General features: G+C 40.9%; 1 protein-coding gene across 1 annotated transcript in view; it reads left to right on the forward strand.

Moving 5' to 3' along the window:
- LOC117300248 overlaps positions 1-16,074 on the forward strand; it is a 70,405-nt gene that overhangs the window by 30,808 nt on the left and 23,523 nt on the right. Inside the window, exons 4-5 of the mRNA XM_033783976.1 lie at positions 2,868-2,921; positions 10,616-10,786. Coding sequence (XP_033639867.1) covers positions 2,868-2,921; positions 10,616-10,786 — 225 coding nt within the window. The remainder of the gene's footprint in view (positions 1-2,867; positions 2,922-10,615; positions 10,787-16,074) is intronic.

The following is a 16,074-nucleotide window of genomic DNA, read 5'->3' on the forward strand; positions in this document are numbered from 1 at the left end:
ATTCAGATGCAAAGAGGGCATTTCACAATGACCAGTGGGCTGTTCTAGACTCATTTTTTATGAATGGGGGGTCGGTCTAACGTTGTAAATATTCATCGAAACACTTTCCTCACAGCGCGATGTTTGTTGCCATTGGTGTAAATGCCACCATAATGATATTAATGAGGTCATGAATATTTAATGAGGTCATTCAATATGGCGGTTCAACACTGTCTCGGAAGCTCGCCGAACAAATCGTCGCAAATGGGATGTAATAAACGGAATTTCATGAAGGAAACATGAATTTATTTGATTAAAGTAATGACACAAGACACAGGTGTGGTATTTTATTTTCTTCTGACTTTATTTAATGGTTCGGAAATCTTCGATTGAAAAATCACAGCAAGGTGCGTAAAAACCTTTGCACGCCAGTGTACACTAGTTACCGAATTATGCCAGTTAATATGTGTTTTATAACATAGCTCGGTCTTAAATATGTCAAATAAGAACAGAAAAAGGAATTTTGTAGTTTGTTCACAGTTCAAGTCAAGAGAGGGCGCTGTTACCGCGGGCACTATTTGCAAAGACTAGTGCCCGCTCTGGTACTATTCCCGCAAGACGCGCGCGCGATCACAAGCCTATATTAGTTCATCCCATGTGATCGTGTTTCAGCCAACCAGAATACAGAAAAAGCAAGAGGTGTGTTATAATTATAATTAGTGCACTATATTTGTTAAATACCTGTACATGTAGTTGCCCCCAAGCAAGGATAGAGCTCTTATTTATTTAGTAAAATGTTGGCAAGGTTCCAAAGTTGGTCCTTGACAGAAAATATCGAAACCAATTAACACCAAAATTCTTTAATCATTTTTATTCAAACTTTAATCATTTTTAAATACAAGTCCAATCTACAATGTATTTGCACCAAATGTTATTTTGCAGACTCATCTCTTTCATTGTTAGGCAATATTTAAAACTGGGGTGGTTGCCACAGCAATGCATACAAGTTGCATTACACGTGTACACAAGGTACTCAAAGCGCTGAGTTTATACAAACTTCAGAAAGATAGCTTATTGCAGTGATGGATTCTGAGACCCAATTATGTAGTGCTATAGGGGTTAACAAGGTGCTACGGCACATACAGGAGCCACAGCTAGGAACACTGGGGCGAACCCCTTCTTAGTGCACTGGGTTCTTTTACATGCGTACACATCACATGGGATCAACGGCTTTACGTCCCATCGGAAGGACAAGTCAGTGATGGCAGTCACACCGACCCGGACACTGCTAGAGAGTTCTGCGTGCCTTTAGTGTTCTCCAACCTATAGAAAAGACATGGCGCTCCACCACGCTTTCTAATCGTTGCCAAGTTTTAAAATGTTCCTGCCACGTTTACATTTTTTGACTCTGCATTGTAAGTTTACAACAGAAATAATTACAACAGAAATAATAATAATAATAATAATAATAATAATACTACTACTACTGCTGCTGCTGCTGCTGCTGCTGCTGCTGCTGCTGCTGCTGCTGCTGCTGCTGCTGCTGCTGCTGCTGCTGCTGCTGCTGCTGCTGCTGCTGCTGCTGCTGCTGCTGCTGCTGCTGCTGCTGCTGCTGCTGCTGCTGCTGCTGCTGCTGCTGCTGCTGCTGCTGCTGCTGCTGCTGCTGCTGCTGCTGCTGCTGCTGCTGCTGCTGCTGCTGCTGCTGCTGCTGCTGCTGCTGCTGCTGCTGCTGCTGCTGCTGCTGCTGCTGCTGCTGCTGCTGCTGCTGCTGCTGCTGCTGCTGCTGCTGCTGCTGCTGCTGCTGCTGCTGCTGCTGCTGCTGCTGCTGCTGCTGCTGCTGCTGCTGCTGCTGCTGCTGCTGCTGCTGCTGCTGCTGCTGCTGCTGCTGCTGCTGCTGCTGCTGCTGCTGCTGCTGCTGCTGCTGCTGCTGCTGCTGCTGCTGCTGCTGCTGCTGCTGCTGCTGCTGCTGCTGCTGCTGCTGCTGCTGCTGCTGCTGCTGCTGCTGCTGCTGCTGCTGCTGCTGCTGCTGCTGCTGCTGCTGCTGCTGCTGCTGCTGCTGCTGCTGCTGCTGCTGCTGCTGCTGCTGCTGCTGCTGCTGCTGCTGCTGCTGCTGCTGCTGCTGCTGCTGCTGCTGCTGCTGCTGCTGCTGCTGCTGCTGCTGCTGCTGCTGCTGCTGCTGCTGCTGCTGCTGCTGCTGCTGCTGCTGCTGCTGCTGCTGCTGCTGCTGCTGCTGCTGCTGCTGCTGATGCTGCTGCTGCTGCTGCTGCTGCTGCTGCTGCTGCTGCTGCTGCTGCTGCTGCTGCTGCTGCTGCTGCTGCTGCTGCTGCTGCTGCTGCTGCTGCTGCTGCTGCTGCTGCTGCTGCTGCTGCTGCTGCTGCTGCTGCTGCTGCTGCTGCTGCTGCTGCTGCTGCTGCTGCTGCTGCTGCTGCTGCTGCTGCTGCTGCTGCTGCTGCTGCTGCTGCTGCTGCTGCTGCTGCTGCTGCTGCTGCTGCTGCTGCTGCTGCTGCTGCTGCTGCTGCTGCTGCTGCTGCTGCTGCTGCTGCTGCTGCTGCTGCTGCTGCTGCTGCTGCTGCTGCTGCTGCTGCTGCTGCTGCTGCTGCTGCTGCTGCTGCTGCTGCTGCTGCTGCTGCTGCTGCTGCTGCTGCTGCTGCTGCTGCTGCTGCTGCTTCCCTCTAGCATGTAAGTTTCATTCCATTGAGTTTAGTGTTCATCATTGGTGGACACGTGGGTTGAATGATTTGAAGGGTAGAGACTATGTTTAACTGTGTTGCATGTGGTCAAGTACACCTGGTTGTTTTTATTGCTTGCAAGTTGTTAGTCATGGTGATAAGACCAATGTTTATTCATTCATGTTTCTAACGCCTAACTCCATTCATTACACTATGTAGGACAGTCAACAGTTTCAAAGTTGTGAGGACCAAAGTACAAGTTCACAAAGTTTGGTAAGCAATTGTGTGTGTTACATGTACATACGATGCACTTCTTCAGCAGACCTGCCTCCCAGTATTTTATAAGGTTTTTTTGGGTTTAAAATCTAAAATGTATAAATCGGATAAAAAATGTCGGATATTTCCCCGATTTATGCTTCCAAATTCTGTGTTTTTAAATAAAAAAAACTTGAAAATCGCTGTTAAAACCATTGAGAAACTAACACAGTCCTGTCTGGTATCGTCCGCGATCATGCGATTCACAACGCATTGCACCGGGTCTTACTAATTGCCGTCAACTCGCCATCACTTTGCTTGTGCTGTCAACTCGCCGTCAACTCTCAACTACAACCACGCAGATGGCAGGCATGGATTAGTTTTAGTCTTGACTCAAGACGGCACCGATCAATTTACAAGTAGCGCAGTACATAATACACCATGCAGTACCGATCATTGACGCAAATGCAGGAAAGCGCCCTCTGTTGTCGTGTTGTACAAGCCTAGGCTTGTTGTACAAGCCTATAGGCTTGTTGTACAAGCCTAGCCTGTGAAAATGCAAGATGGCGGCCGACTGCTCTGCTGAGAGATAATTTTTTCACGAGAAAATTAACCCCATATTTTACACCGAAGTGTTACCCAAAACTTATGAAACTTCTCCTTTAGCCAACACAGTTCAGTTCTATGCCTCTTTTGTGGATTTTAAAAACATATTGGAGAAGTTGACGGCGAGTTGACGGCGAGTTGACGGCACCAAGCAAGTTGACGGTGAGTTAACAGCAAGGAAGTAGGTTAGGTAGGACCCTATGTATTTCTACCGTGTCTTTGATTGGCTATCATATACGCGCAAAATTTGAAACGGCGTGCGTCTCCAAAAAGCTCTATATGCCGCAACGCGTGCGTATAAAGATGTACGTATTCACTTTTTTTGTCACGCAACAAGGCCAAGGCAAGTTTATGACTTTTATTACACACAGCGCATCCAACGCCCAACACAGAACGAATTAACCACAGGACTAATTGTAATATCCCTTATATTTGGATATTTTGGAGTTACACTTCCAGGGGTTATGATCGAGCAAGGCATGCTGGGAAAAAATGGCGCGGCGAGATTGGTCACCCCTGGGAATGAGGTTGACCTCGGCGCTATTGCAAGTGACCTATGCTGACCGAACATTTTTATTCCAAAAGAAGTTTTTTATGCAATCGATCCTCAAATAATAAATCCATACAAATGGCTGTTGACCCCAAAAAAGTGTTATTAAGGGGAGAAATTTGAACCCTAATCGCCCAAAAATGGAAAGAAAAAAAAAACAAAAAACTTTTTGTTGTTAACGTTTTGAAAATTGTTTGCATTAATATTACAAGTGGGCTAGTGAAACTTTTTTGGCGACCAAAAGTTTGTTTGACCCTAAACTAGTAAAGTATACAGATTCTGTATGTTCACCTCTGGCGACTGCAACAAAATCAGTCCAGGTTTGTCCCTTCTTTTGGGATACATTACTGGCAGGTCTGCGAGGTTGGGAGTGGTTAAATGTCTAAAGCGTCACCACAAAATTGTTCAGGTTTTTTTTTCAACACCTGGTTGCATCTCTGCTCTATTAAGTACGATTTTCCAAAAATCTAATTAGCCAATTCTGATATACACATTTACAAATTTGAAGTTGGAATAAAGGTAAAAAAAATTCACTCGAAGCCGCCGCAAAACGCTGACCACACTGCACAACACATCGCATGCTCACCCACTCACAACATACAAACCCACACTACACACAGACATCATTTTCAGGCCTGTAGTCTTTGTTACTCTTTGTAAAAATGCAAGAATCTAAAGGGCGTTTCGGGAACCAGCATCAATTGCTTTGAGGCAAAGACATGTTTGCGAATACTCTGGAAAATAGTTTATTCCCCCATTATTTGTCCAGCATGGTAGTCGCATTGTCTGGAGCAGTAACCTTTGAATTTTAGCATCCTTACGAAAAACTACAGAATAAGTACTGTAATTTCCTGTTGATAAAACGTTAGGCGGACAAGAGCCACTACCCCAAATTTCAGAAAAATATTTAAAGTCCAACGAACAAGGCACTCGCCGTACAAGACTTAACATGTCAACTAACAGAGGCTTGCAAATTTTTGTTTGTGCTTGTATAGGATCCCTTTCACTGCTTGCTTTTATTTTGCTGCAAGTACATCTGGCGATGTTTTGCTGCTGCCAACTAGCTCTTAAATGACATGCTTTTTCAGCTTTTTTGGGGTGGGTACACTGCTTCGTAAAATTTTAACAGGACAATTAACAGGAAACTTTTCTCTACCATGTCTACTGGAAAATGACATGTGAAATTTTTACATAATTTTGATGACTTTTCTGACTGTGAATGTATGCCTTGTGCTACAGCTTGCATGCATTCATACAAGCCCTTACAATTTTGTTCATGCTGTCACTCACAACATAGGAGTGCAGCAGCTAACTACAGCCATTGTCCTAAGGATTCCAATTGTAACTAGATAACTAGAGATTGAGAGTTTGTGATCAAACTCTATGTGTTTGGTTTCCGGGAGTAAAAGCCTAGTGTTAAAAAACAAATATTGCACCTTGCTTTGTTCTCAAGACTCGTAATAAATGATCAAAATTGCAACTATTATCAAAACAACATGATGACGTCATCATGATGTCATTTCGAGTTCAAGATGTTAATGTCCTTTACTAACAATACACCAAGTTTCATCTCAGTCGAACTTTTGGTTTGGCAGACACACAGCTTTGAAAAGTGCTAGGAAACCACAAATAGTATGTTTCTATTATGAAGGAAAATATGACTACAAATTTTGAAACAATTATCATAAACTCTGACACAGACATCTAATAAGTGAATTTGTTTATTTTTTAATCTGCCGTAAAAGGGCGCACTTATATTTGTTGACATCATCGGTATTTTTTTTTAACCCGACCTTTGCCAAACTTGTGTTATGTGAAGGTAAAGCATCAAAAGGTGTACATTTAAACATAAAAACCAATTAAATAACGCCTTTTCAAAGCATTTTACAGTCACTTCCGGTTTAGACAGATCAAAAGGTCAAGAAAAGGTCACCAATATATCAATTTTTTGGTGAAGTTAGTAAAGCCCTTTCATATGATGTGAATAGATTGTCAAAATAGCTTGTGTGGTTGAGGAAATAATTATGAACTTATGAAATATTGACGACTGTAGAAGAGACTAACTAACCGTGAGGGACATATACGTTTTAAACGCCTGGAACGAAGGCTATTATGTGCGAAGCATCGCGCTCTATGGATATGAGCAGTGGAGCGTGACCCTGCACTGCTTACTACACGTGTTGTACATTGTACAATCTTTACACACAACAAATGGTGGAACTTCGTAGTTCTTTAGACATGAATTTTTTGAATTTTTCAACGTCATATTTGATTGTGAGAATCCCTAGTGTGGATCAAAAGTTATGATTTTTTTAAATAATAAACTTTGAATTTTCATAACTCAAGAATTGATGATGTCATATGAGGTAACTTGAACGGTTTCCTCTCCTAATGAATATCTAACTATGTGTGAAGTGTTAAGTTCATAAGATCTTTGGAAAGTTGTTTCTATTAGCAGACAAGGGACGTAGATAAGAAGAAGAAGAAGAAGTATCAACTAGACTTAAGTTTTTGTCATGACAAAACAAGGTGTTCGGCTTCTAGGAGTACAAAAATACACCCTGGTGGACAATTATCAAAAGAAAAACCCATGAAATTAGGCCTTTTCAAAGCATTTTACATGCACTTCCGGTTTAGACAGGTCAAAAGGTCAAGAGAAGGTCACCAACATATCTATTTTTGTGAAGTACGTAAAGCCCTTTCATATGATGTGTAGATTGTTAAAATAGCTTTTGTGGTTGAGGACATAGGAACTTATGAATAATGACCACTGGAGAAGAGGTTAACTAAACGAAAGGGAAATGTTTATTGAAAACGCCTTGAAAACAGCCTACGTACATGTACATCATTATTCATTGAGTTCCTAGTTTCCTCGACCACAATTCAGCAATCATTTGAGCATCATAAAATAAAGTATTGTTTAAATTGTTGGCAGTTGATTGTGACATTATTCTTATATTTATACAATCTATTAATTCCAAGACCGCCAAAACGTTACAATCAAAAATAACTTGTACAGTTGTAGGCCTATGGGATAAGCTTGCATGAACTTTGGCCTATAGTGAGGTGTACCCCTCTGGCCTTTCTCAATTATTATTTTCATGTTTTGAGACAATTTTATAACACTGGGGGCTGTGTTATTGTTACAATAGTGTTTATAAAATAATAGGTTGTTTTTCCGTTCTTAAATCTGGATTGTTTTATTTATTTGTTTGTACAAACGTTTTGTTTAATCCGGCAGTTTTTTTTAGCAAGACACCTCCTAATTGCTTGGGCCTTATACTTTAACCATTCTATTTTTTCAGCTTTTTTTGGGGTGGGTACACTGCTTCGTAAAATTTTAACAGGACAATTAAGTGGGGGGAGTGGTCGATCGATGTAACGTCTCTGCTTCTCGGTGTTTAACCAAAACATGACCAGTGTTCGTCATTTTGTACTGTTGTTTTCTCACATAATTAAAAGTCCCATGAATCACTGAAGTAGGTGGCCATCTCAGCGAAACTTCGTCTTCAATTCCACATTGACCACTAAGCCATGAGAAGGGTAACATTTGAACAATTTGACGCCGAAGATTGAGAGGAAATCGTTTTCGCAGCTTTCTGCATAAATAGAGCTATATAGCTCTATGCATATCACGCTATGGCACAGAGTACAATAAACTTGGCCGCATGCCACCAAAATATGCCTAATACACTACACATGTACGCCACACGTGTTACACACAACCAATGGGGCAATTTCGTAGTTCTTTATACATGAATTTATTAATTTTCAAACTCGATTTTGAACCAGAAGATGAGATCAAAATGTCACATCCATGTCCGTGCATGGAGGTAGAAATAGATTAGTTAACGTTCGTCCTTTCCTAAGACATAGAAAACGTTCAAAATGGCTTATGTAATACGAGAGATTTTTTTTTTCTTCAACATATTTAACTCAGAATAAGTTGTATGGTTAATAATCAGAAAAATGTATGATTATACTTAGTTCAATAAGTAATAGATCTTGTCATACTACCGTGAGTTCCGAGGGTCCAAACGCCCTTCACAGGGGGAGTGGTCAATCGATGTCACGTCTCTGCTTCTCGGTGTTTGATCAAAACATGACCAATGTTCGTCTTTTTCTGCTGTTATTTTCTCACATAATTAAAAGTCACTTGAATCACTGAAGTACATGTAGGTGGCCATCTCAGCGAAACTTCGTCTTCAATTCAACATTGACCACTAAGCCATCAGAAGGGCGAAATTTGAACAATTTGACGCCGAAGATTGAGAGTAAATCATTTTCGCAGCGTTAAGCCATGCCCATAAGATAGCTCTATGCATAATATGCCGCATATGGCACAGAGTACTATGATTTTGGCACCGCGCCAGCAATAAAGGCCTATGCACACATGTTCATACACCGAAAAACTGCGTGACTGCATCGCATACAATGTTACACGTAAAATCTTTACCCGCAACCAATAGGGGAATTTCGTAGGTCTTTATACATGAATTTTTGAATTTTCAACGTCAATTTTGAACCGGATGACAAGGTCAAAATGGGGTCATGTCTGTGAGGCGTATACGGAGTTTCTAAGAATTGTAAGAATCCATTGTGTGGATCAAAAGTTATGATTTTTTGAAATAATAAACTTTGAATTTGTATAACTCAAGAATGGATGACGTCATCATGACGTACATGTAACTAACACAGTATTCCACTCCTAATGCATATCTAACTAGCAAAGTTTCAAGTTCATATGAGTTTTGGAAGTGTTCTTTAGGAGGACAAGAGAAGAAGAAGATGAAGAAGTAAAAAAACAACAAAAACTGTATAGTGTTTGTAGAAACAAACACTAGGTGTTCGGCTATTGTTGGGTCAGTGTTTGAATCGATGAAAAAAGTGTTGTTAATAGCTCGTCAAATTGCAAAGAAGTCAAAACCAAACAGTTTTCTTGATGTGTAATAGTTTGATGGTACAGCATCAAAAAGTGTACATTTCAACATAACAGCCACTTCCGGTATAAAAAGGTCAAGAGAAGGTCACCAACATACCCATTATTGTGAAGTACGTGAGGCCCTTTAAATGATGTATAGATTGTCAAAATAGCTTTTGTGGTTGAGGAAATGTGAACTGATGAATAATGACGACTGGAGAAGAGACTAACTAACCTGAAGGGAAATGTTTGTTGATGCCTTGAAAACAGACTACGTACGTAAAGCCCTTTCATATGATGTAGATTGTCAAAATAGCTTTTGTGGTTGAGGGCATAGGAACTTATGCATAATGACAACTGGAGAAGAGACTAACTAACCGGAAGGGAAATGTTTGTTGAAAATGCCTTGAAAACAGACTAAACACTTAAAGCCCTTTTATATGATGTATAGATTGTCAAAATAGCTTTTGTGGTTGACGACCTTATGCATAATGATGACTGAAGAAGAGACTAACTAACCGGAAAAGAAATGTTGGTTGAAAATGCCTTGAAAAACAGACTAAACACTTAAAGCCCTTTCATATGATGTATAGATTGTCAAATAGCTTTTGTGGTTGAGGACGTTATGCATAATGATGACTGAAGAAGAGACTAACTAACCGGAAAAGAAATGTTGGTTGAAAATGCCTTGAAAACAGACTAAAAACGAAGCTATTTATAGGACACGAAGAAAAAAAAAAAAATACAAAAAATACAAAATTTGGTTGCCAATTGGTCTCCCATCCAAGTACTGACCAGGCCCGATTTAGCGTAACTTCACTGATCGGTCGGGAACCGGTGTTATCAACGCAGTCGGTCGTAGATAAATCCACAAAATGTACGTTTGAAGAAAATATACAATAAATTTGATTTGAACCAGAAGACAAGGTCAAAAAGGGGTCATGTTTGTGAGGCGTTTACGGAGTTTTTAAAGACCTTTCCGATGATGTATTGATTGTAAAAATCCCTCATGTAGATCAAAAGTTATGATTTTTTGAAATAATAAACTTTGAATTAGTGTATCCCGTCAACTGATGACGTCATCGTGACGTAACAACTTTTGTATCATCTACTGGTTATTGTCTAAATGTATGCAAAGTTTGAACTTAATGCAAGCTTTGCAACTGTGTTTTTTCTCTTGTGGACAATCGACTCTGAGAGGAAGAAGTAAAAAAAAAAAAAGTAAAAAAAAAAAAAAAAAGAACAATAACAATTCAATTGTATGTTTTATTGACCATCCCCAAAAAAATCCACAGAACAACCTTCTTGTATACACAATCTTATAACTTAAAAAACAAATTAACCTGAATCTTCAAACTCATCAAAAATTGAACCTCAATATCAAGACTGCACCTCAAACTCATGATGGCGTAATCAGTGTCAAATAATTTTAACTTCTGAACAGACGATTAGATTTTTACAACTCCTTTTGCATTTTAAATTAAACTCACATAATTAAAAAACAATAAGTTGCATGTCTCCTTTTTGAAAATGTGTTTCAGAAAGCAAGTTTCAGTTTGCGCATCTGGTAAAAAAAATACACTTACTTTCTGTGTAATGAAACTTATAGTATACAATTTGTTTGTATCTTCAAAGGACTTGGGCTCCTTTGCAATGCCGTTTCTGGAGAGTGAGGAACATATGGAAGAACTGGATGGGGAGAAGAAACCACTTGTTACTAGTGGAGGAAGTCCAAGTGGCTCATCATCACCACAGAGTCCTTTAGAAACAAGGAGATATACTTTTCCTTCTAACCCTAACAAACATGTAAGTATAGCAGTTTCATTCTTAGTAAACTTGGAGTTTTTATTTATTATCTTTATGTAATCTAGTATAATGTAACATCTGGGTGCTGTTGTTGCATACTAGGGTCTGGACGTGTCGTGTTTGTGCTTGTGAGAAGTGCTTCTTTTTTCACCTTTCTTAGCTTCAGCCATCATTTACACATGGTTAATTAGTGATATTTAAGTCTTATCATCATCCCTGGCTGTTTTTGTCTCTGTAGTGTTTCATTTTTGGCGAGCTGCAGAGCAGTGCGAGCCTATGTAAGACCAATTTCCGTCCAGTGTCCGTCCGTCCGTCTGTCCATCTGTCCATGCCGTCCGCATAGAAATGTTAAAGTTTTTGTTTTAAGTTTAAGTCTTTGAGTTGAGTTGTTTTGGGTATACAAGCCAAAGTGAGATTGTTACATGTATACAATTGACAGTAATTTTCAGAAATTTTCAGCTATGTTTTCAAATAACGTTGAAGTTTTTGGAATAATTTTTTGTTAAAAGTTTTTTTGGAATAAACAAAAGTGTTAAAGTTTTTGGAATAACAACAATGTTTAAAAGAAAATTTCAGGCTAAAACATTGACATCTGGATTTAAAAGAAACAAACTTAATTGTAAATCTTAAAGTTTGGAAATTATGTATTAAAACAAAAATCAAACTCTCTGTCACTGGTTCCAGTTGAATGGGCTGCAACAATGAAAAACATAAATGGTCATAACTCCTGATTGCTATGGTGTACTGACTTAAAAAGATTAAGTCAAATATTGCTTCTTACATGTAGATCATATATGAAAAGAGATAACTCAAAGAAATAATCACAGGTTACAGTTGAATGAGCTAAAACAATGAGTCTAGTTCACTCATACTTACCTGTAGAGCACAATACTATTTTTTGCATATTTCCATATACCAGCAGGTAATATCGCCAAGAATTAAATAGTGCCCTCTATTGGCTGCCCCATAATGTCCAGTGGCGTACCGCGTGATCTTCCTCTATTCTCTTAGCGGCAGAACGGTGAGATGTGTTATATTAGAAACTAGCGAAGATTTGCTCTATAACGTCCCCATATTTGCTAAGAGAAGCTCGATAATATAACTCTACGACCATAAACAGTTCGTGGAACTGTCGTAGTTTCTGTCTTTTGATTGTTGTTGTTGTTGATTGTGAATATGAAGCGTTTTGGGAGGGCAAAGTCTGTCGTTACAGAGGGAAACTACACCCCCTCGAGACAGTCTGAATCCTCGGTAGGCTGTTTTGGCGACACTACGTTGCCGACCCAGTCTACCGCCCATTACCCACAGCCACAGGTGATGTCGCGGGGCTGAGTACATGTACTTGGTCCCTGGCATCAGCCAAGGATAGTGTGGCTGGAAAACGCAAGGTTGTTTCGAAGGGGCGAGTTACCTGAGCGCCCAAAACGGAACATAAGCCGAAGAAAGGTCGAGTGGGCAAGCAAGACGTTGTACCGGGTCTGATCCTTGCCACCGACCAAACCCAGAGCACCGGGCAGCCCATTGTGGCTAGCCGTCATGGCTCAATGGGTTCTGGCCTCTTGGCCCCCTCCCCCCAGCACAGTGCAATGGACCGTTCCGGCTTTCCACTAAGCTCCGCCCACAGTGCACGTGAGCAAGACATGTGTACGAGCACTCCCAATGACATTCTGCACGATTCTGCTGCGCATGCCAAATATACGCGCACGCATGACCGAGTTTGTCCGACCACAATCATTGCTGTGATTGGTCAAATGGGTGAGCGCGCACAGTTTGATTGACAGGCCGGATTGGTCCATATAGCACGGGTGACCGGGGTGGGTTGTTAACCGGGTTTCCGGACCACGCAGCCCCCGCCAACCCAATGGTTGTTGGGGCGCCGCTGGCCGGGGGAGGGCTAGGCGGACAATTGTCCCTGAGCGGGTGACGCTCTGACGGGCGCTCCATGGCATCGGTTTTCGGGTGTTCGGGGGTGCCCGTTCTTCAGCCATCTGACGTGTCTTTGGGGATTCCCCAAGACAATACGTCACACAAGGGCAGAAGAAAAAAAAAGTCGCGGCATGCACGCCGCTCTTTTTCTTCGAGTAGCTCGAGTTCGGATCAGTCTACCCACGGCAAACACCGTTAAGGGGGAAGACTTGATATCAAAGGCTGATCTTTTTAAAGCTTTTCAGTCCTTTTCGGCATCCCTGACTGGCCTCTCTGCCCCCCAGCAGATGCCCGTCGGGTTTGGGCCGCCGATTATTATTCGCCATATCCTCTCTTGAACTCCAGAACACCGTCCGCTCATGACAGAAGCGCCATCGTAACCCTGACCAACTAGGTTCTGGACCTCCAGCCCATTGTCCTCTAACTCTTGAAGAATATATTGTGCCAAGGATTCTGCATCAAGTTCATCGGCTACTTTAAAACCTAAGAATTCTTCTCGAATTTCAGAATCTTCAAAGTATCTAATAACAAAGCTCATCTGTTCTTTTTTGCTTAAATCCTTAGTTTCATCTACTAGTACAGAAAAGTACCCAGCTTCTCGTATTTCTTCCCTGATTTCCTCCAGGATAGTATCACTGATGATATCTTAAATAGCATCTTGTACGCTATGATGTGTGTACTTAGCATTTCTAGGCCCTTCACACAGTCTTTCGTTCAGAGACGGGGAACACTTTTTCAAGAAGTCCAATATTTCCAGGAAGTTTCCTTTATTTTGAGATGTCTCTCCTTCCCGATGACCCCTTTGAGCAATGTTTTGAACGGCTGTTAATCTCAAAGTATCAATAAGTGTTTTCATTTATCTCTGTTTTTCTCAACAACCAGACGATGACCTTCACTGAGGTAGTCCAATACTGTCTTTTTAGACAGTTTGGACTCTAAGTAAGCCTTATATTTACAAGCGTTGTTTACATGTGCATCAGATTCTAAGTTTATTGTTTTTTCGAATATTCTCCAGTGCACTTTTTCCATGTATTGAATCCTTCTGAAAAAAATGTTTTTTGCTCATTTGGATGCAAGCCTGACGAAACGTGAAGACAGACAAAGCAGTAACCTTTGTCTGTAGTTGCTGAATATTCAAGCCATGGGTATGCTTTTTATACCAATCAGTGTTAAATTTTCGTCCATGTGTCTTTGGAAACCGGATAGGTTGATTAACACCAAGATGAACTGGTCCATTATCTGGTGATTGGGATATGGATATAGCAGAAGACCTACTTCTATTTGGTGTCCCGGTACTACTCACACTACTGCCGTGTAAGGATTGTTCTTCAACGGTAGCTGGTTCATCCAATAAACATACTGATGCTGTGTCATTTTGTTGATCATCGGCACTCGAATCCTCAAATTGACCATCTGGGACGTTTACAGCAATATTAACTTCAATCCTGGGGTGTTTGTCTTTGGGTTCAGGATTCTCATCGCTTGATTCAGAATCAGATCTGTGCCTATCATGGCATGGAGGTCGTTTGGATTTCTTGCAAAAATTTCTAATATCCATTTTAACTAACTTTTGTATTCACTCAAGACTTTGCACTGTGTGCATGTGACGTGTTGTGCGAACTGGGTGTACAATGGTTGCTTCCGGTTTTGGGCCGGCCATTGCATTTCTATTTATAGTAAGTTCACAAGCTTGTACAGATAGATTAATCCACATTTTATTAACATTGCCGGAGATGGAAAGTGTATTGGGCTTCTTTGATGGTGCCAGCTAATTATAATGGATGAAATTGAGTTTATTATTTCCAGTGCAAACATCATTGTAACAAACTGGGTGCAATGGTTTGGGATTAAACTCAATTTCTGCCATCTGGGAAAAAACTGGGGTGGGGGCAATCTGGGGGGGGGGGGGCAAAACAAATAACTGGGGTTGTTCCGTATTGTCCCCCCCCCCCCACCGTAGCGCCGCTGATTGTGACATTGTCTAAGAAATCCTGTTCCATCACCCCCATTCTGAAAGAACTACACTGGCTCCCTATCTCTCAACGAATCATTTTCAAGCTGATGTTCATTGTCCACAAAGCACTTAATGGCAAGGCTCCCCACTATATTTCTGAACTTCTTCAAGTTTACACTCCATCAAGAAATTGTTGATCAAGTTCATAAGAACATAAGCTTTATCCTAAATGTAATTTTTTAAAAATTCTTAATTAATTAACCATTTGACCCTCATTTGCATATTTAATTAGGAAATCTTTGCAGCATCATATCTCAAGAAGTAAATGGCCGTTTTTTAAACTGTCTGTAGTTATAGACTCCTAAGGGGTTGGAGAATAATTTTGAAAAACCTTGACCTCATGTTGACCTCTACTTCCGGGTCAACCGGAAGTGGGACTATATCTCAAGAACTATACAACAGATTTTCCAACATTTTTCAGTTATAGACTCTTTAGGCATAAAATATTAACTTGTAAAAACTGTGACCTCGAGTTGACCTCTTATTCCGGGTCAACCAGAAGTGGGACCATATCTCAAGAACTATACAACAGATTTTCAAACCTTTTTTCAGTTATAAACACCTTAGGCATTAAAAAAAAACTTTGAAAAATCGTGACCTCAAGTTGACCTCTTGTTTGGGGTCAACCGAAAGTGGGACCATATCTTAAGAAGTACACAACTGGTTTTCAAACTTTTTTCAGTTATAGACTCCTTAGGCATTAATAATGACTTTGAAAAACCGTGACCTTGTTATGACCTCTACTTTGGGTCAACCGGAAGTGGGACCATATATCAAGAACTATACAACCGATTTTCGATCTTTTTCAGTTTGAGACTCCTTAGGCATTAACATTGACTTTGAAAAACCATGACCTTGTGTTGACCTCTACTTCCGGTTCAACTGGAAGTGAACTCAAATTTTAATTTTTTGTTCCACCAGCCAAAACCCCTCTGTGTTCGTTTTTCAGTATGTACACTTTTTTCAGTTATAGACTCTTTAGGCATTAATTATGACTTTGAAAAACCATGACCTTGTGTCGGAAGTGGGACCATATCTCAAGAGCTTCACAAGTTTTTCAAACTTTTTTTCAGTGATATACTCCTTGGTCATTGAAGCACATAATCCAAGCAAAACAACACGGAACAGCTTTGTGTTTGTTCACAAACACCTAATGTCTAGTGATTATTATTTTTCTTAATGACCCTATTCCCATAAGGTCTATTTTTGTTCCACCAGCCGAAACCCCTCTTTGTTCGTTTTTACGAACACTTTACCTCTAGTTATTGTTATTTTACTCCCGGTAAGATCCTGATGCCCTCGCGTTACCACTAGAGCTAATTTCTCGTTGATCGCCCTTTGATCGCCC

The sequence above is a fragment of the Asterias rubens genome, chromosome 15, assembly GCF_902459465.1.
Source record: "Asterias rubens chromosome 15, eAstRub1.3, whole genome shotgun sequence".
Lineage (NCBI taxonomy): Eukaryota > Metazoa > Echinodermata > Asteroidea > Forcipulatida > Asteriidae > Asterias > Asterias rubens.